General features: G+C 56.5%; 1 protein-coding gene across 1 annotated transcript; it reads left to right on the top strand.

Moving 5' to 3' along the window:
- The first annotated feature begins 541 nt into the window (after positions 1-541).
- PARVG (parvin gamma) lies at positions 542-23186 on the top strand. The gene is made up of 13 exons (XM_007453926.1): positions 542-696; positions 2476-2570; positions 4328-4392; positions 5711-5813; positions 6383-6523; positions 7351-7466; positions 8612-8667; positions 11458-11480; positions 13608-13666; positions 13888-13956; positions 15980-16081; positions 22307-22379; positions 22857-23186. Exons 2-13 carry the CDS (start codon positions 2492-2494, stop codon positions 22964-22966), a joined length of 996 nt encoding a protein of 331 aa, XP_007453988.1. The 5' UTR covers positions 542-696; positions 2476-2491; the 3' UTR covers positions 22967-23186.
- Positions 23187-27991: the final 4805 nt, after the last annotated feature.

The following is a 27991-nucleotide window of genomic DNA, read 5'->3' as shown; positions in this document are numbered from 1 at the left end:
TCACGTGGGGACCTAGGGGCTGAGCTGGGCAGACTGGATTTCTTTTTTTCTTTTTTTTAACATCTTTTTTGGAGTATAATTGCTTTACAACGGTGTGTCAGTTTCTGCTTTATAACAAAGTGAATCAGTTATATGGATTTCATTTTAAGAGCTATTGGACACCACTGACGGCTTTTGAGTGAGTTGGGGTGTGAAGTGGGTCCTCTGGTCGCTGTGGAGAACAACTCCTGGGTGGGAGGTGGGGTGGGAGTGGAGCTGGCAACGCGAGCCCAGCTAGTACAGGTTCCCGCGTGGTCCAGGAGAGCAAGCGGGGGCGGCCAGGCTGGGGGCGGGGAGCTAGAGCCGACAGTCTGCTGACGGTGGGCCTGGGGGAAGCCGACTCCCAGCCTCTGGCCTCAGGAACTGGCTTGGTTTGCGTCCTGGGGAGGCGAGAGGGAGAGAAAGAGGTGTGGCTGGGCCCCAGGGGCAGAGCTTTCGGTGGGGCTGCAGCGGCTTCGCTTTCAGAGCATCAGGCCCTACGGGCCCGGCAAGGAGGAAGGGCAGAAGCCACAGGCCCCGGAGGAAGTGAGCTCCTTGCCCCTGCCTCCCCGCGGCCCCCGCCGACCTAGGGAACCCGGAACCTGTTTTGGTTTGGAATCCGGGGACCACTGTTTGCGCTCCGTGGTCTTCGTTTCCTGGCGTGGAGAAAGCAGCCAGGTGAGTCCTCGCCTCTGGGGCTTTTTCTGCTCCGCCGCCTGAGCTCACACGGAGAGAGGGAGGGCTCCGAGGGGCCTCGAGGGAATGGAACCCAGAGAGCACAGGCTTAGCTGAGCCGCCACAGGGAGGGAGCCGGCAAGGCAGACCCTGCGCCCGGTGGCCCTCTCGCCACCCAGGCTTAGAGGCGGCTGTCCGTCTCCCGCCCCAGAGGCCCAGACAGCCAGAAGGGCACTGGCCCACCTCTCGTGTAGCCAGGCCAAGAGTCTCCCTCTCCACCCTGTCACCTCCCCTAAGCTTCATCCGGTGTGTTGGGGAGAGAAAGGCAAGCCCCAGTCTCCAGAGGAAGAAACAGAGGCCCAGGTCAGGGAAGGGGCTGCCCGGGGCTGCTGATGGCTGGAGGCCGCCCCCAGCTCTGCGTCCACTCAGCTGCCTTTGGCGAGCATCGAGTCCAGCCCTTCCTTGTAAGGAAATATCAGGACCAGAGAGGGGAGGGTATCTGCCCAAAGTCACACAGCCAGAATGAGGAGGTGCCAGCCTGGAACCCAATCTCTCAACCCCCAGGCCAAGTTCTTCCCTCTCCTCTGGCCACACCCTTTGAACCGAATCCCCTCCAAAAGGAAGCTTGGGAATATAGGGGATGGAGTTGGCCCAGTGGTTGTGTTCTCCCCGCTCCCACACTTTAGGGCAGGACGGAGCCACAGACAGTGCCCCAGTGTCCCCAGGCTGGCTGCCAGTGTGACAGGGTGGCTACAGCCCTGCGAATGCTTCCATCTCTCCGCAGCTCTGCGCCCTGCCGCTCCAGCCAGGCCTCCCCGGGGCTGGAGCTGACCGCCAGCTTCTGCTGCCTGAGGCCCCTGCCCCAAATGTCCGCTTGCGGTTGGGAGTGCTGGGGAAGACCCAGGGGCAGGAGAGAAAGTGGGAGGGCGGGGCCCTCAGCCGAGCAGGAGAGGAAGTGAGTCAAGGGGACCAGGAAGGAGGTTCTGAATCTGCCGGGCCTGGGAGGAGCCTGGCCCCTGCCCCCGGCAAGGACAAAGAAGGGTACCTGTGGGCTCTGGGAATGCTTCCCGGCGAGCAAAGAGATCCCCAAACCACCACGACAGGCCGGGGTGACAAGCCCCATCGTGGAGAACCTCACTCAGAATTGGGGCCAGCTAGGGCCAAGCCACCCGCCTGAGAGCCCAGCCTGCACGCCAGTCCCGTCCACTCACAGTCTGCGGTGCCTCTCTGTGTCCCCCCGACTCAGGCGCAGGGCCCAGAGAGGACAGGCCTGCCGTCCCCCAACCCTGCCCCCACAGGAGCTCCTGGTCTGCAGATGTCACCCATCGGTGTGTTCACTGCAACCAGCCATAGCGGCTCCACGCGGCCCGCCCAGATTTCCCCCTGGAGCTCAGCCCGAGGGTCTTCTAGATCCATCAAGCTCTGAGAAGTGGGCTGCTCCCTTGGTCCTACTGCCCAGGGTGGGTGGGCTTCCCGTGTGCTGTAGTGGGGCCATGGGCTGGCCGCCCTGCGCCTGACCAAGGACCCCATCTCCCGGCCAAGCTTTTGCCCAGGTCGAGACCTCAGTCGCTGCCTTTCTCCGCACCTGTGTCCTGCAGGGATTGGCCCCGAGCTTCCCTCTCACCAGGGGCCCCGTCCCTTTGCCCGGGCAGCGCGGTGACTTGTCCATCCAAAGCCAGCTCCCACCCTCTCTCTCCCTGTGTCTCCTGGTCTGGAGGAAATGACACACAGAGTGCGTTTAGAGTGACTCAGAGGGTGATGTCCTGTGTCCTGCATCCCCAGGGCCGGCAAGGCAGTGATGGAGCCGGAGCCCCTCTACAACCTGCTGCAGCTCCCCGGGACGGTGGACCAGCCGGCCGGAGGGACACTCTCACAAGGTGCCGTGCCGGTGGGGGATGGGGAGAGGATCTGCATTGTAAGAATCGAACAAGCCGTGCTGGGCACTGCACTGCTTTTCTAAGTTGTCAGCTGGACACCCGGTTCTGTCCAGCCTCTGCCTCTGCTTTCTGCTTTATACTTGACCCCCTGCTTCTGGAACCTTCCACAGAGTTATCCCCGTATCCCACATAACCGCACATCTCCAGTCAGGATACTGATTGCTGTGTGTGCCCACTCTGGGCTGGGGCTGTGCTGAGACCTTCTTATACGCAGCATCTCACCTATCACTCTGAGGATGGGTGTTTTTACCTCCTTTTTACAGACAAGGAAACTGAGGCTCAGGGAGTAACGTAGCAGAGCACCAAGTCCAGGGTCGCGGGGCCGACTCCGTTAACTGGCGCTCTCGGTTTATAAGTGGTTTCAGGTTGGAAAACATCATGAGGAAAATTGCAGTTCGGGTGGTAGGGCTTCGTGATTTGAAAAAATATTTATTTTTTGTTTCAGAGTTGGTTTAGAGATACTTAGAGTTCTGGCAGGCAGAGCTGGAACATGGTATGATTCAGAGTGGCAAGAAATCTGCTCCAGGAAAGGGCCACAGCCATTCACGTGCTTGCTCGCTCTCTCCCCAAGCGTCCATCAAGGGCCCGCCCTCCTCTCGTCTGAACACACGGGGCTGGGTGGTACGCAGAGGTTTTCAGACCGTCTAGACGTCTCCAGCTGGGCCACGTGAACACAGAGGCAATGCATTTTGTGGATTTGGGCAAGGCCGCCCCACTTGGTGGCTCAGTTTCCCGCCCCATCCTTTGGGACTCGATTCCAGAGGTCCCCCTTGGCCCTGACCCTTGTGGGTTCTGAGGTTCTTAAACTTGAAGGAGATGCTGACCCAGGCAGGTCTTGGGGTTCATAGGACGAGCCAGGCAGCCTCAGTGTCGTGCCCATATGGGGGAGCCAGACAGATGCCGGTGGACTCTGTCCTGGCCCCTTGGAGCCTGGGAATCTGGGCTCATCTGAGCCGTGGCTCCTTCTTATATATGTGAGTAGAGTTGCCAGGTAAAACAGAGGATGCCCAGTTAAATGTGAATTCCAGATAGACAAGAAATAGTTTTCGACTTTAAGTATGTTCCCAAAATATAAATGCTACAGTGTCTGAGGATGAGCTGGTGTTCATGAGGGAAATGTGGGGGGGCGGGGGGGGAGGGCATTGGGGGGAGGCTGGAAGAGCATGGGCAAAGGAAGAGAGGTGCAGAGGATGAGGCGTGTCCGGGAAATCAATCTCTTTGGATGTTTGGTGCTCAGGGTGTGTGTGTGTGTGTGTGTGTGTGTGTGTGTGTGTGTGTGTGTGTGTGTGTGTGTGTCTCTGTGTGCGAGTGCGTGTGTATGTATACGTGCCTGTGTGTTTATGACTGCGTGTGTCTGTGTGTGTCTGTGGGTGTGGGTGCGTGTGTCTGTGCATCTGTGTGTTTGTGCAGGTGTGTGTGTGTGTCTCTGTGTGCGAGTGCGTGTGTATGTATGCGTGCCTGTGTGTTTATGGCTGCGTGTGTGTGTGGGTGCGTGTGTCTGTGCATCTGTGCGTCTGTGCAGGTGTGTGTGTGTGTGTCTCTGTGTGCGAGTGTGTGTGTATGTATGCGTGCCTGTGTGTTTATGGCTGCGTGTGTGTGTGCGCGTGTGTGCGCGTGTGGGGCTGCGCGGCCGATTTCCTCAGCTCCGCGGGCGGCCTGCAGGGTCCCCAGGCTCACGTGCTCATCTCTGCCTCCAGGAGAAAAGAACAAGTTCCTGCCGCCCACTTCCAGGAAGGATCCAAAATTTGAAGAACTGCAAAAGGTGTGGCTCCTTCTCTGACCCTCTTTCTCTGGAGGAGTCTTTGTCTTCCTGGGGTGGGGACCGCAGGCCGCCCCCTCCCCTCCCCGACCTCAGGCTGGTGGGTGGCGATCCCGCAGGCCCCTGGGAGACTTGCTGAGTGGCTGCGTGGAGGGATATTTATCGAGCACCGACTGTGCGCCTTTACGTACATGACCCCAGCAAACTTCACGGCAGTGGAGAGAGGGATCTGTTGTCACCTGCATCCCAGGGAGCAGATAGCGAGGCTCGGAGAAGTGACCTGGCCTGTGGGGGACGCATGGCTGGCCAGTGACAGAGCTGGGATTTGACCCAGGTTGTTGGCCCCCAATCTCTTGCTCCTCCTCTGGCTCAGCTGCCCGGGGCAGAGGACGGCTGGAGAAGTGGGCAGGTATAGGCATGCATCACCCGCTTCTTGGTACTCTTCTTGGCTATAGGACCAGCTGGGCACAGGCTTGGGGCCTCCATGTTCCTCTGCCCTGTTTCTGTAGTCTCCGTGGGGCCTTTCTGTTGCCTCCTCCAAGGAGGCCTCCTGGCCTGCCCCACCTTTGACCCCCTAGAGGATTTGTGGCCCATTTTCCATCCTTTTCTTCCTCCCTCCCATTCTGTCCATCCCCCCATCTACTTTTCCCTCTACTGGGCCCTGGGACACAGAGGAAAACCTGGCGGCGTGCTGACACTTCATCATGGTTTGGGTTCCTCCAGAAGCTGATCCTGAACTAAAGATTCAGGTGCAAATATTGAGTTGGGAGGTAATCGCGGGAGACAAGGAAGGGGAGCAGGGACGTAAGACAGGTGGGAAGGAGACACCCAGGGTGGGTGATGGAGCAGGTGATGGTTGTCAGAGCTCAAGCCGGCTGGGAACCTCTGGGAGCCAGTATGGAGCGGGCACCTTGGAGTCTTCCTGCTGGGGCAGAGGAGCTGGGGTGTTTATCCACCAAGTCCCCTGTAGCTCAGGCTGCTCCCTTAAAGGGATGGGGGGCTGCTTCTCTGCACTTCTGACTTCCAGGGACAGCCCTCGGGCTTTGCTGAAGTTTGCGGGAGGGGGCGGGACACCGGCACCCGTGTATTACCAAAACCTTACACAGAACAAACAATAGCCCGTAGTGCTCAGGTCTTCAGGAGCCCGGAGCAGGCCCCGGACTCAGCCTGGGAGATCAGAGCAGGCTTCCCAGAGGAGGTGATGCTTTTCCTGGCCTTGAAGGACGGGTAGGAGTTGGCTGGTGGGAGGAGGGCAGAGCTGAGCCTGGTGAGAGGCCAGGTGAGGAGTGGCCCCGGGCCAGCTGTCGCTTGGGGCCCACAGGTGCTGATGGAGTGGATCAATGCTGAGCTCCTGCCCGAGCACATCGTGGTCCGCAGCCTGGAGGAGGATATTTTCGACGGACTCATCCTGCACCACCTTTTCCGTAAGTGGCTGCTTCCGAAGCTGGGCAGTCCTGGAGGGCTGGGTGGGCCCGACTCCCCTTGGGCCAGCCTGGGGCCTGCCCAGTGCCCTCTGCGGTGCCCTTGGCATATTGGCTGCAGGACAGTCCCATGAGCTACGGCTTCCTGAGCGCTTGCCACGGAGCAGGTGCAGTTAATCTGCAGAACAACTCTGTCCTGTGACTATGCCCGTTTTACAGACCAGGAAACTGAGCTCTGGGAGGCCTGGTACCTTGTCCAAGGTCTCACTGTGAAGAAAGTAGGGGAGCCAGGGGTCTCGGCTTTAACCACTGGACCACCCTGCCCCACAGGAATGAGGAGTGCGTTGATGTGTGGGAGGCTGGGGTTGGGGGGCACAGGGACGGTCAACGTGAGGTGGGCCCGGGGCAGAGCTCACCCCATCATGCAGCGTGCGTGGCCCATGAGGAAGGGCAGTACCCTGCCTCCCTGGAGGAAGCAGACTAGCTGTGGGTCGCCCGCAGGGGCCCCAACTGTCCCCACCGCCAGCCGTTCCCACCCTCTCTCACCCTCTTACTCCTTCCCCTGCCCTCAGAGAAGCTGACTGGAGTCAAGCTGGACGTGGAGGAAATCGCCTTGACTGCGGCTAGCCAGAGGCGCAAGCTCGCCGTGGTCCTGGAGGCTGCCGGCCAGAGCCTGCAGGTGGAGGAGCAGCAGGCCCAGTGGAGCGTGGAGAGTGCGTGGGGCTGGTGTCAGGGGAGGGGGGGGCAGAGCCCCAGCCCCCTACTCGGGCTGCGGGGTGTGCTGCCTTGAGGCACAGCACGAGGGTGATAAAACGCAGCCTTGTTCATAATGCGGCCACTGCTTACTGAGTTCCAAGCATCACACACGCGCCCTCATCTACCTCGTCAGAGGGGCACTAACCGTCCTGCTTCATTAATTTAGCTAAGTTGCATCTGCAGTGCCTGCTCGTAAGAAATGGGAGTGTGCAAAGCCCCACCCCGCTGACCATTCGGTATGATTTCCTGCCCTTCCAACCTCTACGTCTTCCCCATTTTCCAGAGGAGAAAACCGAGGCCAAGAGACACTGAATAGCTTCACCAAGGTCGGGTGGTGAGGATGTAACAGTTTTCAAACCCGGTTTTTGTTGGGTCCCCTGCCACTACCTTCGCCACTGCAAGTCTCACATTCAATAATTGATGTTTGTAATGTTGGCCCCGAGTCAGGTCGCATTCAGCTTAAATCTAACAATTTGTTCACCCAGGGCCCTGCTGTAGGACATCTAGCTGTTTAGACAGCACTACAGTGAACATCTGTGTGTTAAAATCCCCGTCCACAGGGTAGATTGTGCCCTTGGGCTGTACTTGCAGAATAGGGATGATTGGGGCAAAGTGTGACTATTTTTAGGTTCCAAATGTAGATCTCCGGACCTCTGCTCTCCTGAAGGCTGGACACAGAGCTCCTTGGCCTGCAGAGGGTGGTTGTGACGATAAGGGACCCACCACGTGGCCCCAGGTTTGGTCGTCCCCCAGGGCTCTGACCTTGTGCCCCCTCCCCTCCCAGGCATCTTCAACAAGGACCTGCTGGCCACCCTGCATCTCCTCGTGGCCCTGGCCAAGTGCTTCCAGCCGGACCTGTCCCTCCCGCCCAATGTCAAGGTGGAGGTGATCATCATGGAGGTAAGGCGCAGGGCGCCGGAGGATGCCTGCCTGCTGGCTGAACATCTCGGGGCCGTATCGCCACACCCTGGATGGGGGCCTGCTGCACGGGGCGGGGCCTGAACTGGGGTGAGTTCCAGGGAGCCATGAGAAACACCAAATCCCACCAGGACAGCAGTGGGGGGTTGGGCTGGAGCTGTGGGCGGGAGATGCTGAGTCCAGTGAGGCCACGAGGAGGTCTCTGTGGGCCGGCCAGTCCCACTTACTCAGCAGATGGCACCTGCCTGAGGCATCACGAAGGTCCTGGCTGATGGCAACCTCATGGGCCATAAGCGACCATCTGTTCACGGCCTTTCTGGAGTCTTCACACCACTGGGCCACAGCCACTGCCCTCTCACTGTGATGGTCTCATCCCTCGACAGATGGGTGTGACGAAGGTTCCAGGGACCTTTCTGGGTTTCTTCACCCACGGGGTGTCTAGCACGTGCAGGACTTCTGCTGTAGCTGATGCCCCGGGAGCATGCTTCTCTCTCAGACAGACCCCGGGCACCAGAAACAGGCCCCACCTGCTTCCGCTCTCCGCTCTCCCCTCCTCCAGCCCCTGGGTACCTGGGGAGCAGCCGGCTTCCCTTTAACGCACCCGACAGAACACACTGAGTCCAGCCAAACTCAGGAGAAAGCTCTCTTACTTGTTCAAAACAATTGACTTGAATTCTCCACTGAGCAGTGTCATGGCTTTGTTTACACATATGTAAATCAGAGGTGACTTCATTCCTTCATGCATTCACCCACTCATTCGTTCACTCACTCATTCACTCATTCACCCACCCACCCACTCATTCATTCATTCACCCACTCATTCATTTGTTATTCAGATGAACACGGGTCCATTGATACCCTGTGAGCCAGGCACTGGGCAGACTTTGGGGATACCTGGGGAACGAGGCAGACGCGGTCCCCATCCTCGTGGGGCTCAAGGCCTGTGGGAAGGACAATTAAGCTGGCCCCAGTGGTGAGGGCTGCCCAGGAGGCCCCCTTGAGGAGCGGATGAGGCAGAGTAAACTGGGTCCCTTGGGGCTGCTTTGGCCACTAGTCTCCTCTGGTGGCAGGCGTGGTCCTAGAATTTTCTGTGCTTCCCCCTTTCCGTCCCCTTTTCTCTTTCCTAGAGCACCAAGAGTGGCCTGAAATCGGAGATGTCGGTGGAGCAACTCACTGAGTGCAGGTGAGGGAGGGACCGGACCCGAAGGCCCGGCTGTGCTTTCTCAGGAATGGGCGGTGGGACCTGGGGCCTGGGGCCGGGGGCGGGGCAGACCTGCCTGACCTTCTTGGGAGGGGTCCTCACTCTGCCCACTGGCTCTAATTGCTGCCGGGCCTGCATTGGGCTCGCCCTCCACCCTCCGCAAAGCCCGGCACAACAGGCAGAGCTGGGGGCAGAAGGGGCTCTGGCCCTCGGTCATGAGGTCACACTGCAGGCACCGGGGGCCAGGAGGGACCCGGAAACTGGGGTCTCTGGACCCCAACCCCGGGCTGGTTTCCTAACACCCGGAGCCGGGTGCTGCCGGGAAGCCTTACCCTCATCGGTGGCGGGGAGATTCCGCAGCCGGGCGTGAAACTTACAACCGGTGCCACCAGCGCTTAGTGAGCGCCTACTGTGTACGGGGTGGGGCTGGGACCTGGAATGCCCGGGTCAGCCAGCTGTCGGCCTTTCGCCTGTCTGCGCACGCAGGACACCAGAAGTCGATCAGCCAATGAGCTCTCCCCTCTGCCTCGACACCCACCTGCACAGCATGTCCTTCGTGGCAGAGTTGGAAACACTCACATCGGGACGAGGGCCGGGCACGTGTGCTCTGCAACAAGAGAGCCGCAGAGTCCTGGGGTCTGGGAGAAGCAGGGGGTCCCATTAGGCATCTCTGAACTGCAGGCTGCAGTTCAACCTTTAGAAGGGCCTTAGCAGTGCGGGACCAGGCTGGCCTGTGGCCTAAACTCCTGACTGCCTGGGTGGTAAAGGAAACCATACATGTACCTTGTACCCCCGACCCAAGCCCTCCAACACCCAGCTGCGTCATCTCTCCAGGGATACATGGCCGTTTTGCATTCCTGGACTCCCTTTTGTTGGAGATTGTAACTGACCTCAGCCAAGGGTCCCTCCCTCCTGCCACCTGTAGGCTCACACTTCTGGGCACCCGATCCCTGGGCGGGAGTCCAGCCCTGCTGCAGGCCCCTGGGTTTGGGATCCTTGTTCTGCCCTGTGAATTGTAGAATCTTTACTGGGTACAGGCAGAATGTTTCTCATCTTTGCAAAGTTGCAAGAGCTGCGGAGGGGCCCTGGCTCTCCCTGCCGGGCAGCATTTCTCCAGACCCTGCCACATGTGGCTGCCTGGCTTCCCCACTTCGCAGCCCACCCCGGTCTGGGCCAAAGGTCTTTCCGGTTTTGGTCTGAGAGTGGGCTCCTTTTGAAGGAAAGTTGTGGATTCTCCTTTCCGGTCTAACACTTACTGAAGGCCTACTGTGTGCAGGGCACTGGGCTGTTTCAGCTCCCTTAAGCCATTCCATCCTCAGCAACCCCAGCTGGGTGAGTTCAGTTCTCTTCTGCTCACAGGCTGGGCAGCCAGCCCCACCTGGACTGAAATCCCAGATCAGCCGTGTCTGAGCTGTGTTCCCTTGGGCAAGTCACTCCCCGTCTCTGAGCTTCCACACGCCTCTGATAAAGGGGGACCCGTGCCTACTTGTTGGGGCTGCTGTGAGAGTTATAGGTGATGTAGGTGAGGGGACCTTCCCCCTCCTGTACGCCCCCAGCCCTGAGGTCCTTCCGGTCTACGGCTCCTGGATGTTCGCTGCGGATGGGGCGGGGGGAAGGGCTCAAACCTCTGCCAGTCGATGACAGTAAGGTCTGTGGTCCAGGCGGTGAGCCGAGCATGGCCGAGGGCGGAGGAATCAGACTGCTGCTGGTCCCTCCTGCCAGCTGGGCCCGTGCACTCGTCAGCCCGTTTACCCTCCCAAGGTCACCCTGGGAGGAGAGAGGAGTGTCCCCGCCTCGAACCACCACAGCCCCAGCCCCACTCGGGGAGGCTAAATGACCTCCCTGTCACCCAGCCGCTGAGCGGCTCTGCACGGGGCCCTGTCAAGGCTGAAGCTTCAGGCTGTGTGTTTGGGGAACTTGAGAGGGAGGGGGTGCAGTTAGCGGTCACGGGCGCTGCACCCCTTCTCCCTCCATAGCCCTAAAATCACCCTTCTCAGCCGCTGATGAGCTCCGAAATGTCTGTGAGGGCAGCACAGGGACGTGTGCCCCTCCTGGCGGCTGCCCCCGCGCTGAGCCCTGGGTCTCAGGCTGCCCTCTCCACCCGCCAGGGCCACGGACGGAGGGGCCGCCCGGCTCTCCAGGGAGAGTTCGGCCTACTTGGGGCCCAGAACCTTGCTTCTAGGAGGTGCGCTGGGGCGGAGAATTTAGCAGCAAAGTCAAAGAAAAACCACTCAGAAACAATAAAAAGGGAGTGAAAGAAGCCAGACACAAGAGAGTACATACGATTTCATTTCATAGACGAACAGACAAAATGAAAGGCCAACAGGACAAATCAGAGCAGTGGTAACCTTTGTGGGGTGTAATGGGATGGGGGAGCACATTGCGGGTGCTAGGAAAGTTCTGTGCCTTGTTGGGGGTGGTGATTACACACGCATGTGCATATGTAAACATGCACCAGCTCTAAAGTTAGGATGTGTGTGCTTTTATTGTGTGTGTAATATGCCCCCCGCAAACTAAAGCAGCAGCCACAAAAAGGACACAGTCCAGACATTTCTAGGTGTGGGAGCCTCAGGGGAAGGTTTGAACCTCATTTGCCATTTGCTTTTCACGAGGGCCCTGCCTGCTTATAGAGCTGCCAGGAAAAAGCAGCTCCCCAGTTTCTTTGTCAACCCTCCCACTGCCGGGTCTTGTCATATGAAGAGATTACAGGTTTGAGGATGTTGTTTTTTAACCATGTGTTTCCTTTCTCCCCCCCTACAATTTTCCTTTTAGCACAGACAAGGACCAACCTTCGAGTGAGTACTTTCCTAATTTAGGGAATCTTTTTCTGCTGGATACGTGTGGAGACAAACATGTCATGATGACAGGTTGATTTTTGGGTGTGCTCACGGTTCCTTTGTGGTCTGCTGTGTGTATCTCGAGCCCTCTTGTCCGTTTGTCCCTCCTTCTGTCTGTCTGTCCATGGATCTGGCTGTTCCTTCTTAGGATACCGCTCATATGGGTAGAGAGATGTATAATTCCCATCAGCAGCAACTATGGAGTGTTCAGTGTGTGGGCTCTGGAGCCAGGCAACCTGGGTTCAAACACTAATTCCCCCATTTATTAGCCACGTGAACTTGGGCAAGTGTCTGAACTGGTCTGTGCCTCGGTTTCGTCATCTGTAAAATGGGATTAATAATGGCACCCACCTCTTAGAATGGTGGTGGGGGTGAAGAGATACCTTGTGAATGTGCTCAGCACAGAGTAAGTGCTTAATAGTGATTGTTCACTAACTTGGCTGCTACTTTTGTGACAGGGATCTTCACCAATCAAGTGATTAACCCAGCCTTCCTTCTTCCTTCATTCATTCCTTAGTCAGTCTGCCTGGCCAGTTGGTCATCCATCCATCCTTATACCAATCCATCTATTCATCCGTACATTCACCCACCCACCCATCCATCCATCCACCCATCCGTGCATCCTTCTATCCATCCATCCATCCACCCATCCGTGCATCCTTCTATCCATCCATCCATCCATCCATCCATCCATCTACCAACCCATCCATTCATCATCCATCCATCTTAACATTAGTTTTCCTCCTTGGACCTTACCCACTTGGGACAAAGAGCTGTATGGGCAAGGGATCCTCACCTGCAGAGGAGGAAATAGTGACCTGCGAGGGGCTTTTGAGAACAGGGGCTGAGAAAGGTTGAGTGGGGAAAGGGAAGAGAGGGAGGGCACGAGGGAGGCTGGTCGGATGCCTGTGTGTGCGTGTGTGGAGGGGCAGCCGGAGGACACAGGGGTTGCCCAGGGAGCAGTGTTTGTTAGGGGGCTGCATGAGGCTGGGTCACACAATGAGGGGCAGAGCCACGGAAAAGGGCTTCCTTAAAACCATTTCTAGCACGTCCATCCTGTTCTGGCCTGTGACATCCGAGTGCACATTGGCCTCTGAATTCCTGGCTCCTTCAGGGACACAGTTTCACTGACCACAGGCCAAGAGGTCTGGGAGGGACCACAGGTGTTTCCACCATGTTTATTGGTTTATGGGGCATTTTAACGTGCATGATGCTATCTGGCGCTACTTTTCCCCCTTCACTAATGAGGGAACTGAGGCACAGAGAGGCGAAGTGACTCGTTCAGAGTCACACAAGCAGCTGATTGGCAGAATTAAGAGGGAGATTCTTCTACTCGGCTTGGGTATTCAGTGCCTGCGGAGCATTCTCCCCAGGGCAAGATGAGGAGCTGCATAGCTGCGAATAGTAGGAATGCAGCTGGTGGGAAAAGGGCATTAGTCTGAGGACTCTGAGGCTGGACCCGTGGCCTGAGCTGCTAAGATGCAGCTCCATGGGCATGACTCAGCTACTGAGGGCGCTGGTCGTTTGTGCACTGTAGCAAAGTTCAGACTCTCTGGGAGGGCTGGGTGCCCTTATTCTGCCCATCCACAAACGCACGGAGGAGACCGCTGGGCCAAGAATCAGTGCGGGGCTGGTCCCTGCTCAGCCACCTATGGCGGTTCCCGTGGGCTTGTGGGTGGAGCAGGGGACCAGCAGGAGGCAGGGTAAGTTCCCAGAGGAAGGGATGGTGTCCGCGGCAGGAAAGATGGCCATTTATTGAAGTCCTACTGTGTGCCCAGCCACCATCACAAGTGTGTTATCTGCTCCCAGACTGGATATTTACAATGATCCCACCTAGTAGTTGTTATCAGCCATACTTTACAGATGAGGAAAACAAGGTACAGAGAGGGGAGGCGATTCTCTCCAGGCCACACAGCCAGGGGAGCAGTGACTCTGACCCAGGCCTGTTCTTTAATTCAAGAACCTTGAGATAAAACTACGTCTCCCTCGAGACTGGTTATTCTGAGAAACTTTGGTGGAAAAAAGTCCCTGTTTGGCCCAAAGATAATAGCATTGTAATGAGGTGTTTAATGGATCTGTCTGCAGAGGACGTCTTTGATGAATTATTTAAGCTGGCTCCGGAGAAAGTGAACGCTGTGAAAGAGGTAAGAGAGGTCAAAGTTCCAAGAGTACCTCCTGCCACCCGCCCACCACCGCCCACCTGCCTTGAGTCTGGGGGTGGGAGTGGGGCAAAGGGAAAGGAATCGGGTCCTCACTCTGCAACCGCTGTGCGCCGGGTGCCGTGCGGGGGGCCTTTTTGTGACCCCAAGTGGGAAGGTCGCAAACCCGAGCTGGGGACGTGGGGCCTTTGTTCTTCCCTGGGTAGGCCATAGTGAACTTCGTCAACCAGAAGCTGGACCGCCTGGGCCTGTCCGTGCAGAATCTGGACACCCAGGTAGGGACTCAGCTGCAGGGTCTGGGGCAGGGAAGGGGCTTGGGGTGGGGCTTCCACAGGGCACTGGGAGCCTGGGCCCATCCTATGTGGCCCGGCGTGTGTCACCTCTTGGAACCTTGGGGTCCTCCTCTCCAATGGGGATGTTGCTGGTAAGGCAGTATTGCCAATCAGGGGCACGACGGAGATCCTGTGAAGTGGGGATCTCAGGGTTTGTCTACGCTGTTATTACTTTTCATTGTAAAATAACTACTTTTCAGCTTTTTTCAAAATTAATCTTGGTCTATCCAACCCCAAGACTCAAAGCACATGAGGTTTCCCTAACTGCATTCGCTCGCAGCGTTTATTAGGTTGTGCCGTGTGCCAGGAGGAGTTGTAGGTGCCGACACAGCCCCGTGTCTGCGGACTCCCTGAGTTGCCCAGCCCACTGTTCTGGGGCAGGAACAGAGTCTTAGGAGGTCAGCCTTCCCCAGTGGGTCGTGGCCTCCCACGAGGATGCTGTGCCCTGTGGTTTCCCTCAACACAGTGGGGCGCAGAGAAGCTGTGAAGCTAATTGCCAGCCCAGGGCCTTCAGGGCAGCAATGGAGCCTCTGCTGGACCCTGGGCGCATTAATTGGGCGTGGTGGTGCAGGGGTCGGGCCACGTGGGTTTTGCTCACACAGCGTGACTGGGGGCAGGTGGTGAGGTCAGGTCTGGTCACTGGAGCTGCTGATGTCTCAGGCACAGCCTGACATTAGCCAGCGGGGAACGGGGTTGATATACCCCTGTGCCTGGTAGCTAAAGCCGATACAGCCCTCACCATGTGCCCGGCCCTGAGCAAAGTGCTTTGCATACATTAACTCACTGACTCCTCCCAGCAAACTCTTTAGGTGGGAACTGATACTATCCCATTTTACAGATGAGGACATGAAGCCCAGGGAGGTTAATTAACTTGTCCAAGGTCACACAGTGGTTAACTGGTGGACCTGGGATTTGAACCCAGGTTGCTGAGGCCAGAGTTTGTGCTCCATCACCAACTCGCACGGCGGCCACGTGAGAAGTCTGTGTGTGACGTGGTGTGGTGACACTGCAGGGTGGAGATAGCAGATGGGCACGTGTTGTTCCTGGGCTCTGAGGACGCCTCCTTCACCTTAGCCGTGTGGCTTTGGACCTGGACTTCTCTCAACCTCAGGCTCCTCTTTTTTTAAAATGGGTGCAGGGATACCAACCTCAGAGAACTGTGAGTAAGAAATGAGATGATGTGTATTACCTGACACACTGTCTACGCATAATAAACAATACATTTGTGGTTTTATTGCATTTTATGTGGGAATAAACAAGATGACTTCTTAGGTTTACATTCTACCCGTTTCACCTTTATCTCTCCCTTGGTAAAATAATGACATTTGCAGAATAATGGCACATGTGGATATTAAAGTCCCCGGTATTTTGGTGGTATTACCAGGGAATATGCCAAACTATTAGCATCAGAACAGACCTACTATGAGGAAATTCCATTAAGGACTTCGCGTGCTGGCTTTTCCTCCAATATTCAATCTTGTGTTTTGTGTCTTTGAAGAGATTGAATACGATTATATTAGCATATGATGTGCTGGTGCTAGGGTGACAGCTTTATCTCTGAACATACAGACAAAACAGACAAATACAAATGTGGCAGCCAGCAAAATGAGCCCGGTGTGCTGTTCTCTGCCTTTTCCTGATGGAATTATTTTACACTTAACTCTGTTTTCGCCTGGCCTTCTGTAGCTCGTGGAACAGTAAGTGGTTTAAAAAATGATTTGAAGCTATTTTACAGAAAATGTAAAAATAGCTCATTTTATTGAGCGCATGCTCTGTGCTAGGCAACCAATAACTGCTTTATACCTGCTGCTGTTTACGACAACTCTGTGAGGTCAGGGTTTCGTCCCCATTTCTCAAAAAGGAACCTGAGGCTCAGAGAGCTTGTGTGACTTCCGTAGGGTCACACAGCCTGTAAAAGGCAGAGGGCATCCTCCAGGCTATCTGCCTCCCATTCCCTCCTTTGTAGTTTGCAGATGGAGTCATCTTACTCTTGCTGATTGGACAACTGGAAGGCTTCTTCCTGCACCTGAAGGAATTCTATCTCACTCCCAAATCTCCTGCGGAAATGGTAAGTTTTCCAAAGATTTTCCTCAGGGGTCTACCTCTAGGTAGACAGATCTAGGAAATTGGCATGAACAGTCTTTATTTGTTCACTTCCAGGTGAAGTAAGGGTGAAAGGAAACTTTGTTTGTCCATATGTCTGCCCATCCATCCACCAGCCTCACCCATAGACCCTCACACCTACCCACTGACTTATTTATTAACTCATCCACCCAATTCATCCACCCATTCACCTGCCTGCACATCCATCCATCCATCCATCCACCCACCCATCCATCCACCTGCCCATCCATCCATCCATCCACCTGCCCATCTATCCATCCATCCATCCATCTACCTGACCATCTATCCTTCCATCCATCCATCCATCTACCTGTCCGCCCACCCATTCACCCATGCACCGGATCCATCATTTTCTGAGGTCCTCTTGGCATCAGGCCCCGTGGGCCATAAAGACAATCCAACACAGCTCCTGCTTTTGAGGGCCGCTCACTCTCCACCTGCTGGACTCTCAGTGATGTATGGTATTCTAGGGCTGTGATGAAGTGCCTTGGTTCATGGTGGGTGGGCTGGTGCGGGACCTGAAAGAAAGTGTGGTTAGTAGGATCTGCAGCAGTCAGGAGAGGCCTTGCGTGAGAGGTGGCCATGAACTTGACTAGGGCTCGGTTCGCAGCGTTAACTAGGGAGGGCATCCCCACAGGAAGGGAACAGAGTCAGCCAAGGCTCGGATGTGGCAGGGGTTCTGGCCCTGTGGGGGTCAGGAGTTCCCACGTGGACCCTGGAGTCTGGGGGGCTGGTTGGGAGATGGCTGCATTAGTCCAGGAGGGGGGCTCTGGTCTCTGCCTGCACCTCAGGCTTTTTGCCCCTAAAATGTACTCACAGTTCCTGCCCTGCCACCCCTCAGACCACAGGGGCATGTGGTCTCTGGTCCCCCAGACCTGCCCAGGACCCCAGGTGGCCAGCTTCTCTCTGTCTGCACCAGGGTCCCAGGGACGGCTCAGCGGCAACCCAGGGTAGGAGGGCACCCTTTCACCCCTCCACAGAGAGGGGACACCAGGCAGGGCTGGGTGCCGGTTCCCAGTGCCAGCCTTGGGGAGTTTCTGGGAAAACGAAAGATTTTGGTCCCCTTTGATGTGCCCATGGCCCTGGGGCTGGTTCAAACCTCAAGGCCTGCCTGGGGTTGGGGGGTGAGCCTGTACACCCTTGACCCTGGCCCAGTTCCAGTTTCGATCTCTGCCTGGCCCCCACATATCTGCAGCCCTGTCTGTCCCTGCTTCTGGCTGCAAGCCTGACCTACCCGGTCCCCTGCCGAATGTTCCAGGCCCGCCTTCCCAGCCTGCCTGACCCCCAGCTGCAGCCTCACTGCCCGCCTGTGGTCCTTACTCTGCCTGGGCCTCTGGCATCTCCAGACCTTTCCCAGGCCGTTCTCTAGGCCCATCCTGCCTCTTGCTTTGCTTCAGCCCCCTTAGCCGGGTGGTCGGCTCTGACCACCTTATCCCCTCTGAGCTCTTGGGCATCCTATGGGGCCCCGAACCATGGCTACTCTCACGTTCTCTTGGAGTTCCTACCTGCCTCCAGCCTCACCTGGCCCTTTATCCCATTTCTCCCTCACTCCATACCCCTGCGAGGGAGGCAGGGCAGGGTTGTATCTCCATTTTACAGAGGGGAAAACTGAGGCTTTGGGACATGCCCAGGGCCATCCAGCTACTCAGTGGCAGGTCTGACACCAGGACTGGCCACCCAACCCTCAGCCCACATTTCCCCCTTTGCATCAGGAAGATGCCATCTTTGTGGGCATCATCTCCACCTTCCCAGGAGGCAGGGGTGCTCTTGACTTGAAGATTGATTTGGGGCTCAGATTCCCAAGAGCTGAGAAGCAAACAGGCTAGAGCGGTGCAGTGTTTGTAGCTCTAGTGGTGGTAGAAACAGTGGTCAACACTTCCTAAGTTCTCGTCCTTCACCAGGCACTGTATTAGTCAGCTATTGCCACGAAAATGCTGTGTAACAAACCAGCCAAACAACCAGTGGCTTAAAACTGCAATCCTTCATTCTCATGGATCTGCGGGTCGGCCAGGTTTGGCTGCTCTAGGCTTGGCTGGGCTCCACCACTCGTGCGGGCTGGGCTGGGCGTCAGGCCATCTAGGTTGGGGTCACTGGGGCGGTCCAGCTCTCTGCCACGTGCTTCTCGTCCTCCTCCTGGGACTGGCAGTGAGCCTGGCATGGTTTTTTCACGGCAACCGCAGGGACACAGAGACAAAGCAGAACACACAAGGCGCAGGCTCAGACCTGGGGTGCTGTCACTTCCTCTTCATCCTCTTGGTCAGAGGAGGCCCTGCGGCGTTGGTGCGGAGGTGGGAGAGCCCTGTGGTGTGTGGTGAAGAGACGATGCAGAGCTGGGCCCAGGGAGGCACTTGCCTCCCTGGGTGAACTTGCTAATTCCCCCCCACATCGGGCCTCTGAGTAGGAACTATTCCCCATCCCCATTTTGCTCTGGGGAAACTGAGTTCAGAGAGAGCTAGTAAGCTGGTCAGGAGCACACCACTAGTTAGGGTCGAGGTCAGACTGACATCCAGGCTCGTCCGTCTCCAAAGCCAGAGCCGCCTCCTTGCGTCCTTCTCGGGGAGCCAGGGGGAGCCCCATGGGAGATGGGGGCGGGGTGGTGGGCCCAGAAGGAGGCTCGCCCGGAGCTGCGGGGACGGGGGGCTTAGGTGGGTCAGAGTGAGGCTGAGGCCGTGGCACTGACCTTCACCCAGAAGACAGGAGGCCCACGTGTGATCAGCGATGAGGGTGGGAGGATGGAGATGGGCAAGTCACACGCGGGCCCCCTGGGGACGAGGGGCTCAGAACAGCACAGGGGTCCCCTGTCTGTTACTCAGGTGTTGGGGATGTCACACCTGAGTAATGGGATGTCAAGGTGTGACCACTATTTGCTCACCCCCACCCCCTAGTTAGTTACAAGCCAGGGACAAATGTCCCAACTTCTAAGGCCCCTGTGTGCAGGCAGCCTGCCAACTCCACCAGCTTCAGGACCGGCTTCAGGACCGGCTTCCAAAGATGAGCCACAATCTATGTGGGGGAAATGAAGCAGCCTCTCAGCTCAGGCCCCAAGGATGCATTTTTATGGACTATTGTAGGAAATCTCAGCCACAGGAATGTGTAATAAAAATGCTGAGGAAGTCATGAGCTGAAGAGGGCCAGTAATTGTTATCTCTGCAGCGTGGCCTCTGGCAATTGAATTTCTCGTTATCAGACCTTCTTTGCCAATGGCTTCTACGTGAGGTTGCCATTCCCTGAGGGCAGAGGAGTCCGGGTGGAGGAGAGAGGCGGTCATTTTCTCCGCAGAAATGAAAGCACTGGGCCAAGAATCTCTGGTTTCCTCCTACATGCAATTATTTCTCCCCGGGACGATTTGAATGCATCCTTCTGGGTCGTAACCTTCTCTCAGCTCCGTACTTTCATCATCTCAAACTGTGCGCCGAAGAAAACTGATGCTTTGGGTGGAGCGTGGTGGGATCAGGCTGGAGCCTGGGGCAGCTGCTCCTGGTCAGACTGAGCGGTCAGACTGAGCATCACCCAGGAGTGTGACCCATAGAAACACGTGCGATCACCGCTCTAGTTGATGGCAGCAATCCTCAAATTCCACGAGGGCAGGCAGTGGGTCTGGGTTTGCCCCTGTTGCGTGGCCAGCGCATAGTAGATGCTCAATAAATTTTTTTTTTTTTTTTTTTTTTTTTTTTTTTTTTTTGCGGTACGCGGGCCTCTCACTGCTGTGGCCTCTCCCGTTGCGGAGCACAGGCTCCGGACGCGCAGGCTCAGCGGCCATGGCTCACGAACCTAGCCGCTCCGCGGCATGTGGGATGTTCCCGGACCGGGGCATGAACCCGTGTCCCCTGCGTTGGCAGGCAGACTCTCAACCACTGCGCCACCAGGGAAGCCCAATAAATATTTTTTAAATAAGTGAAGGAAGTTTTTCCAAGACACTGGTCCCGTGAGCTGCTCTGTGACAAATGGATCCTATGGTCAAGTCACCTGGGTAAACATGCACAGTCTTGAAGGCTCATGACACACCAAAACATATTCAAGGCCGAGAAGTTCTGCAGTGGAGGATTTCCATATAACTTTGTCGAAGCTAACGCTTCCCAAAGCTGTTTGGCTTTCTGCACCCCGGACCACGCTGTGGGGATGTGGGCTTAGAGGGTGAGCACATCAAAGGCGGGGCTGCGAGGCGCGGGAACCCAGCCCGGGTGTCGTTCTCACACTGACATTTACTTTCTGTGCGCCCTGTAAATAGTGTTCATGATGAGAATGAGAATAATAGCAACAGTTGTAACCCTCATTTTCCAGAATTTTCCAGTCGGGGGAAGACTTGGGGACAAAGCACGGGACGAGCAGTGGAGGTCTTAGCCCCTCACTCTGAGGTTTGCTTCCACCTGGTCTGGACATCCCCAGGGGTGTGTCTCACCTGCTTGGGAGCATTGGCACCTGTGACGACCTTGGTTTCTTCTTCTTGACGGGCTCTAGAGGGGACAGCCCTGCTGGGCCGGTGACCCAGCCTCTGCCACTCTCTCTCTTGCATGTTGGACCCAGCTCAGTGCCTCTGTCCATCTGATGCTCCATCAACTCTCCCCCGTGGAGAAGGGCTCTGCTTGCTGCCTTCCAGATCCCCGTGGTCCCCTCACGGCCACCAGCTGCCATGGAGGACTCTGGCCCCTTGCCCGGGATGCGGCAGGAGTCCTTGGCGTGGGCGGAACACGCTCCCCCTGACCCTGCCCTGTGCCCTCGGACCAGGACTGTGACCTGCCCCTTTCCCTCTCAGACAGAGTTCTTTCTCAGGGGCTTCAGGCCCTCCTACACGCCTCACTTCCCAGCCCTTGTAGGAGCCCGGACAGCTGGAATTTGCAGGGAAGCCCTGGCTCTGCCTTTATTATTCCACCTTCAAGTCTTGCCTTGTGGTTCCAATCCTGTGTCCACCATCACACTTGGATCTACACAGCAGCTTGGAAAGGCCTCTGGAAGATGCACTATTCCCCTTGTACAGATGAGGGGACAAAGGCCCAGGCAGGATACATGCCTTGTCTGACCTGTGACTTGTGACCTAGTGGGGTGGGTGCACAGACATCTAACCCAGATCTGCCCAGACCCACCAGGAGGTGACCGCAGGCGGCCTAGGCAGGGCCGCCTCCTCGGATGGGCCTTGCTTATCTGCTGCTCTACCAGCCGGGTCTCTGGGCCCCTGGCTAGGTTGCCATGGGAACTGCCTGGCCTGTCTGAAGCGGGCTTTGGGGCTGGTATGGTCGGCAGATGGGGAGGGAAGGGACCGGCACGACCAGCCACCAGTCTGGGACATCCAGTCAGCATGGTGGGCCTGAGACAGTTGAAGGAAGGACCTGCTTGAGGTGCCAGTGAGTCGGGGACTCAGCCAGCTTTATCCCTGCCTCGTCCTGCCTTGCCCCATGTCCTCTTTTTTACCACACCAACCTGCTGCCCCAAGGAGAAGGGCAGGGGTCTTTTCGGTGGGATCTGAGGCCCCAGGGAGAAACTAGCTGTGAAAAGGCAGGACTCTACTAACAGAGGGGCTGCTCTGAGCCGAGGGCTGATGGGGCTCCCCACGGCCCGCCACCCAGGGTCCTGTATCAGGGGAGATGGTGGAGACCCCACTTTGCAGGGAATGAGTGGAGGGCCCGAGGCACCAAGGGACTTGCTCGAGGCTCCCCAGGACTGAGCGGGGATCCGAACCTGGGTGGGGCTGACTCTGGCCCGGGTATTCTCCTCAGTGCTGAGAGTGGTGTCTCAGGCGCCAGCCCAGGCAGAGGGGTGGCACAAAGGGCAGGCACCTGGGTAGAGGTGGCTCCTCCAGCCCCCAGTCTGCTTTGCGGGCATCTGGTTCCGACACTTTCCGTCTTGTGAGTTCAGATGAGCCCTGTGGCCACTCTGAACGTCGGTCTCCTCACCTATGCTTTACCCATGGAACTCAGCTGTCTGTTCCTGAGGGAGTCTGTTGCTCACGGGTTTCGCGGCTGCTTCGGAAAAGATCAGGATGAACCCATGCTCCCTTCCCTGGTTAGTCCCCTCACCTGGCAGGACTCACCCCCAGGTGTCACCTCCACCAGGAAGCCTTCCCTGATCCCTGGGCTGGGTGTCTTCCTCAGGGACTGCCTTTCCCACTAGAGGTGGCCTCCTTGCTGCACGATGGGTCATCGTGCTGACACCTGATGGGGTCTTGTCATTGTAGCTGCACAACGTCACCCTGGCCCTGGAGCTGCTGAAGGATGAAGACCTTCTCAATCACCCCGTGAGCCCCGAAGGTGAGTGCAGGGCCCTCGTGAGCAGCCAGCCTCGGGCGAGCGCCACAGAGCGGGGCACGGGGCGTGGGGACAGCCGTGTGTTGGTGCAGCCTCTTGCCTGGCGTTTGCTGAGTTTTCCTAGGAGGGGCACTGTGTCCACAGCCCCTACCCACGCCAGTGGTGGAAGATGGTCCTGGGGAGAGGAGATGGGGGACTGAGGTCCCTGGGGATGGACTGTCCGGAGGGCTGAGGCCTGGAGGAGTTGCAGTGTTGGGGGCCCCACAACAGGGTGCCGGGGAGGGGAAGGCGGTAACACGCCCTGTGCTGGGTCCTGGGACTCAGGCCTAGTTTGACTGACTGTCCTGGTTTGCCGGGGTCTCTCCCGGGTTTAGCACTGAAGGCCTGTGTCCCAGGGAACCCCTTGGTCCCGGGCAAAGGTGGACGGTTGGCCACCCCCTGCCCAGGCCTGAACCCTGCCCTGCTCTCCCCTGCCCGCAGACATCGTGAACAAGGACACCAAGAGCACGCTGCGGGTCCTCTATGGCCTGTTTCGCAAGCACAAGCTGAAAGAAAGCACGGACGGGGAGCCCCTGGAATCCCCAAATTAACCGTCACAGCCCCCAAAATCTGCTTCTCAGAGCCTGCCTGCCAGCCCCAGCTGGAGGTCCCGAGGGCCGCAGAGGGATCTCCTCACTGTCCAGCCAGCCCCTGGGCCTCCCACTCTTTATCCTGTGTGCCTGCGGCACGCCCCAGCCCCCGCTTCCCTCTCTGCTGTTTCCATCTGTCTGAATATCTTTGAACTCACTAAGCGTGGATTCGTTCTGAGCCAACCTCTGGCCTTGCTCAGTTTCTTTTAACAAATGTGTTTCTGGGAGGGATTTGGGGAGCCTGCCGTTGTCCTGGGAAGGGCCCTGCTAAATGTGCATGAGTATGAGCTGACCCCCACCCCTCTCCGCACGCAGCCTCTCTCCCCACAGGGTGGGTATGGGAGGGGCTCTTGTCTCTGAGGCCACCCCTGGGGTAGCCGAGAGCCCAGGGGTGCTGACCTTCACTGGGGCCGAGGGTCCCGCCCTGGAGCAGGACCGCTCCTCAGGTGTCAGGGTTGACCTGACGGCGGAGACCCGCCTGCCCACACTCAGCTACTGCAGCCCGCCTGCCTCTCGAGTGGGGTGATGGCCCCAGCATCACCCTCCAGAGGCAGGAGCCCTAAGTGGCTCCAAAACCAGGCTGCTGTGCCCCTCGGGAAAGTCAGTTCAGTTACTTTTCAGAGGAACTGTGGCCCAGGCCCAGGCCCAGCCCTATGGCCGCGATGGTGAGCTTTGCCCAAAAGTCACAGAGAAGACGTCTTTGTGGCTGATTAGTGGGTCAGATCGTCTCCTAGTCGGTCCCCAAGGAGCTGCTGCTGTGCGCGCGCTTGTGTGTGTGTGTGTGTGTGTGTGTGTGTGTGTCTGTCTGTCTGTCTGTCTCTGTCTCTCTCCAGCGAGACTCAGCACTTGCTGCATACATTTCTCAAAGCAAAAGTCCCTGTGGGAGGATTGAACAGGGATTCCCAGAGCTGACATCAGATGGGCACCAGCCTGGAGGAAGCAGGGTGGGCGGGGCTGGGGGTAGGGAGGGCCCACAGGGGAGGGCGGGGCAGTGGACCCTGGCTGGTGCTGGGCTCCTTCCTGCTCTCCCAGCTCCAAGCCCCTGTGGAGGACACAGCCTACTAGGCCTGGGGTTGTCACAGTTTGACAGCCTTAGATTGGGGGAGGGGCTTTGGGGCAGGGGACCGGCATCGGCCAGGCCATCTTTGCCAGACCAGCTGCTGGAGAGTGGAGAATGTCCTGCCTACAGGGAGGGACATAAGGAACCCTTGGAGCTGGTGTCTGAGTGTGAGACAGTCTCAGAGTGGTCTTCCCTCCAACCCACCCGCCGTCCACATGCTCCCCTTACCTCCTGATTCACAGATAATTAGGTGTAGATGAGACCATGAGGATGGGGCCCCTGTGATGGGATTAGAGTCATTATAAGAAAAGAGAGATCAGAGCTCTCTCTCTGCCATGTGAGGACACAGCAAGAAGGTGGCCATCTGCAAACCAGGAAGAGGGCCTGCACCAGGCACCAAATCATCTGGCACCTTGATCTTGGACTTCCCAGATACCAGAACTGTGAGCAATATATGTCTGTTTTTAAAGACACCCAGTCTATGGTATTTTATTATAGTAGCCAGAGCTGACTAACACGGATTTTCAATACCATTAGTCATTAGGGAAATAAAGTTAAAACCATAGTGAGATCTCACTATACACCCCCTAGAATGGCTACATTGAAAAACTGACAATAGCAAGTGTTGACAAGCATGTGGCGCAATTAGAATTCTCATACATTGCTGGTGGGAATGCAAAATGGTACATTTACTTTGGAAAACAGTTTGGCAATTTCTTATAAAGTGATACAAACACTCACCATATGACCCAGCCATTTCACTGCTAGGTATTTATCCAAGAAAAATGAGAGCATATGTCTAACAAAGGCTTAGACATGATTAGCAGTACTATTCATAAAAACCAAAGACTGGGAAGAACCCAAATGTCCATCGCCAGCAAAGGCATAAACAAATTAGAATGTGTCCATATAATGGGCTTCTGCTTAGCGACAAAGAGGAAAGGGTGTTGATACAAAACAGCCTGGATGCTCTCAACAACATTACGCTAAGTGAAGGAAATGAGACACAAAGGGCTACACATTTATAAGAAATTCTAGAAAAGGTGAAACTCTGGTAGGGGCAGGAGGGAACTTTGGGGTGACGGGAATGTTCTATGTATGATCGTTGTGGTTACGTGACTGTCCACATGTGTCAAAACTCATCAAATCGTACACTTAATGGGAAAATTTACCTTTTGTAAATTATTCCTCAACAGAGCTACAAAAATCAATTAAAATTTTTTTTCTGATTTGCTGTCAAACTGAACAAGGGTGAGGATGGCCAACCTTCGGGGGGAGGGCTATGGAAGACAGGGAGCCACGACCCCCGGGATGGGGGGGGCCTCGATTTCATGCTTTCAGGGAGCCTGGTATGAAGACGGAAAGTAGGGCCTCGGGGGATGCGACCGCTTCTGAGTGCGGAGGCTTGAGCCTGTTTAAATGCTCACAGGGAGGGTGCAGAAGAGAAAAGATGAAAAGTGAGAGGGAGAATCTTACTGGAGGGAGGTACCTGGGCAGGTGACAGGAGCTGGGCTCCAGGTACAGGGAGGGGTACCTGGGATGAGGGGCCGGTGGGAGAGGGGGGGATATGAGAACAGAGAGAGAGACAGAGACCACCTAGTGCCCAACTGCCTGCCCATCGGGGATTGTCACGGCCTTTTGATGTCCTCTTTATCCTTTTGTAACATCTCTTGCTCTGAAATCTACATTGATTTTAGATTTTAAATTTACTTTGAATCAGATTTTAAAGTCTGATTTTAATACAGCCACTCAAGCTTTCGTTTAGTGTTAGCGGGGGATCTTTTCTATTCTTTTCCTTTTAAAAGATCCGTGTCTTTATATATAAAGAGGGTTTCTTATGGATACAAATAGTTGTGTCTTTTTATCTGATCTGAATACCTCTGCATTTTAATGGAGGGTTGAGTCCATTAAAATTTTTTTTATTGTGGTAACATACACATAAAGAAATTTTCCATTTTACCCATCGTAACACTTGCAGTTCAGTAGCATTAAGTTAACTCCGCCCTGTGTGCCGACGTCACCACCATCTCCAGAACCCTTTTCATCTTGCAAAACCAAAACTCTGTACCCGTTAGACAGTAACTCTCCACACCCCTCCCTCGGGCCCCTGGCAACCACCATGCTCCTGCTTGACCAGATCCACATTTTGAACTGCCCTGGACACAGGGCCCCTTGGGGTTCCCACCCCAAACTCACCCGATTGAAGTCAGAACCCGCCCCTTCCCCTGTCCTGCCTCCTGACTCCCCAGCCCTTTTTCCGGCCCCTCCAACCTCCTGATCCCAAAGCCTGAGACCTGTGACTCGCTCTGGACCCTTCCCTTTCCCCCACCTGGGCACCAAGTCCTTTCTGCCCTTTGTTCGCCTTTCAAACTCCTTCCCTCTGCCCCTGGAGGTTCAGGCCCTCACCGTGCCACCCATCGAGGCGGGTACAGTAATTCCCCAGCCGGGCTCTCTGCCGCTCTCCCCTCTGACCCCGATTCCACAGCAGCAGTTGGAGTTTTTCTGTCCTGGGAACCTGATCCCATTATCATGCTGCTCTAAACCTCCCCTGCTCCCCAATGCTCTGGGTCCTCCTGGCGCGGCTGGCTTTGAGTGTCTTCTTGTTGACCATGTCCTATCTCCTAACCCACCGCATCCTTTCCAAAATGCTTTTAGTTCATTCCCTGAAAGCCCCAAGGTCTTTCCAGGCCTTCCTGATGCTGTTATCCCTGCCTGAGATGCCCTCCTCCCACCTACCCCCGGAGCTTATCCCTCACAAAGGGGTGGGGGCACCCTTGGGGAGAGTCCGGAGGAGGGATGAGCTCGGGGACAAGGGTGGGCGCCTGGGGGGTGGTCCCAGGGCTTGGGCTAGGTGGGCGGAGTGGCTCCCCCAAAGAAGCCTGAGAAGGGAGTGGCTGGGGAGCCCACCGCCCTCACCTCCCTCTCTCCTCCATTCCACGAAATCTGACCCCAGCTGGAGTCGCAGCAGGAGCTGGAAGCAGGATAATTACCGTGGGCTGAACTGGAAACCGTCCAGGGCCCAAGAAGGAGCTGGCAATCTTGGGCTGGTGCGCAAACAGCTTCGGAGTGACGGGAAATGCCTCGAAGGCCCGGGTGCCTCGGAGCTGAGCAGCTTCCCAAAATAATCCAAGGGGCAGCTGTCTCGGATTCTGAAACTGGGTCTGGCTGCCCGAGCTGCAGGAAGCCCCAGGCCCACACCGGCCTCACTCTGGGAACAGATGGCACTGGGAATATTTTTTTCTTTCACCAAAGTCAGCTGGTAAGCGAACAGCTTGTCTGGAGAAAAGCGTCCCTCCCCCCTCACCCCCCCTTTGGCAAGAGATCCAAGCTGCCGCCTCCCCTCCCCTAATCCCTGCCCGCCTCAGGCCTTCCTCCTTGTAAGACACGGGCAGCCAGCCGAGCCAGAGGGACATCACAGGTATTCTCACCTCAGAGCTCATGGGGTCCTCGCCCACTGGTGGGTTTGACTCAGGGAGCAGCCAGGGCCCCTCACTCTATGGGACAGCAGATCCTGGGAGGCCTGGTTGGTTGGAAAGCAGACAATAGGGATGTCCCCGAAATGATTCTTTCAGGAAGAGCCAGCCAAGAGACCTTGGTTGGCCAACAATTGCACGCTTTTATTCATCTAACTCTGATGGTTTCAAGTAGACTGATATGCTTATTGCCTGTAAAGGGGATGCGTCAATGCACAGGTGGGATTTTTGCATCTGCACAAATCATTCCTAAGAGGCCTTCCTGAGCACCTACTGTGTGCAGGCCCCAGGCTCAGAGCTGGGGATACAGAGAGAGCTCAGAGGGGGGGCTCTGTCCTTGCTTATGGCCCGCGGCGGACGGGGCAGCGCGGTGCCATGGTTAGAGCGCAGTGCTTGCGTCAGGCTCTGAGGCGTGAACCTTGGGTCTGTCCGCTACTTGCTCTGTGATGCTGG

This window comes from Lipotes vexillifer, unplaced genomic scaffold, assembly GCF_000442215.2.
Source record: "Lipotes vexillifer unplaced genomic scaffold, Lipotes_vexillifer_v1.1 scaffold382, whole genome shotgun sequence".
In the NCBI taxonomy this organism is placed as follows: Eukaryota; Metazoa; Chordata; class Mammalia; order Artiodactyla; family Lipotidae; genus Lipotes; species Lipotes vexillifer.
Note: the sequence above shows the minus strand (reverse complement) of the source record. Positions and strands in the feature narration are given on the sequence as shown.

What these genes read in the sequence shown, in the direction of transcription:
- PARVG (XM_007453926.1), top strand. Translation starts at nt 2,492, where the DNA reads ATGGAGCCGGAGCCCCTCTACAACCTGCTGCAGCTCCCCGGGACGGTG. An exon ending in AATTTGAAGAACTGCAAAAG is followed by an intron (nt 4,393 to 5,710) that starts GTGTGGCTCCTT and finishes TGGGGCCCACAG; the next exon opens with GTGCTGATGGAGTGGATCAA. An exon ending in GAGCAACTCACTGAGTGCAG is followed by an intron (nt 8,668 to 11,457) that starts GTGAGGGAGGGA and finishes TTTTCCTTTTAG; the next exon opens with CACAGACAAGGACCAACCTT.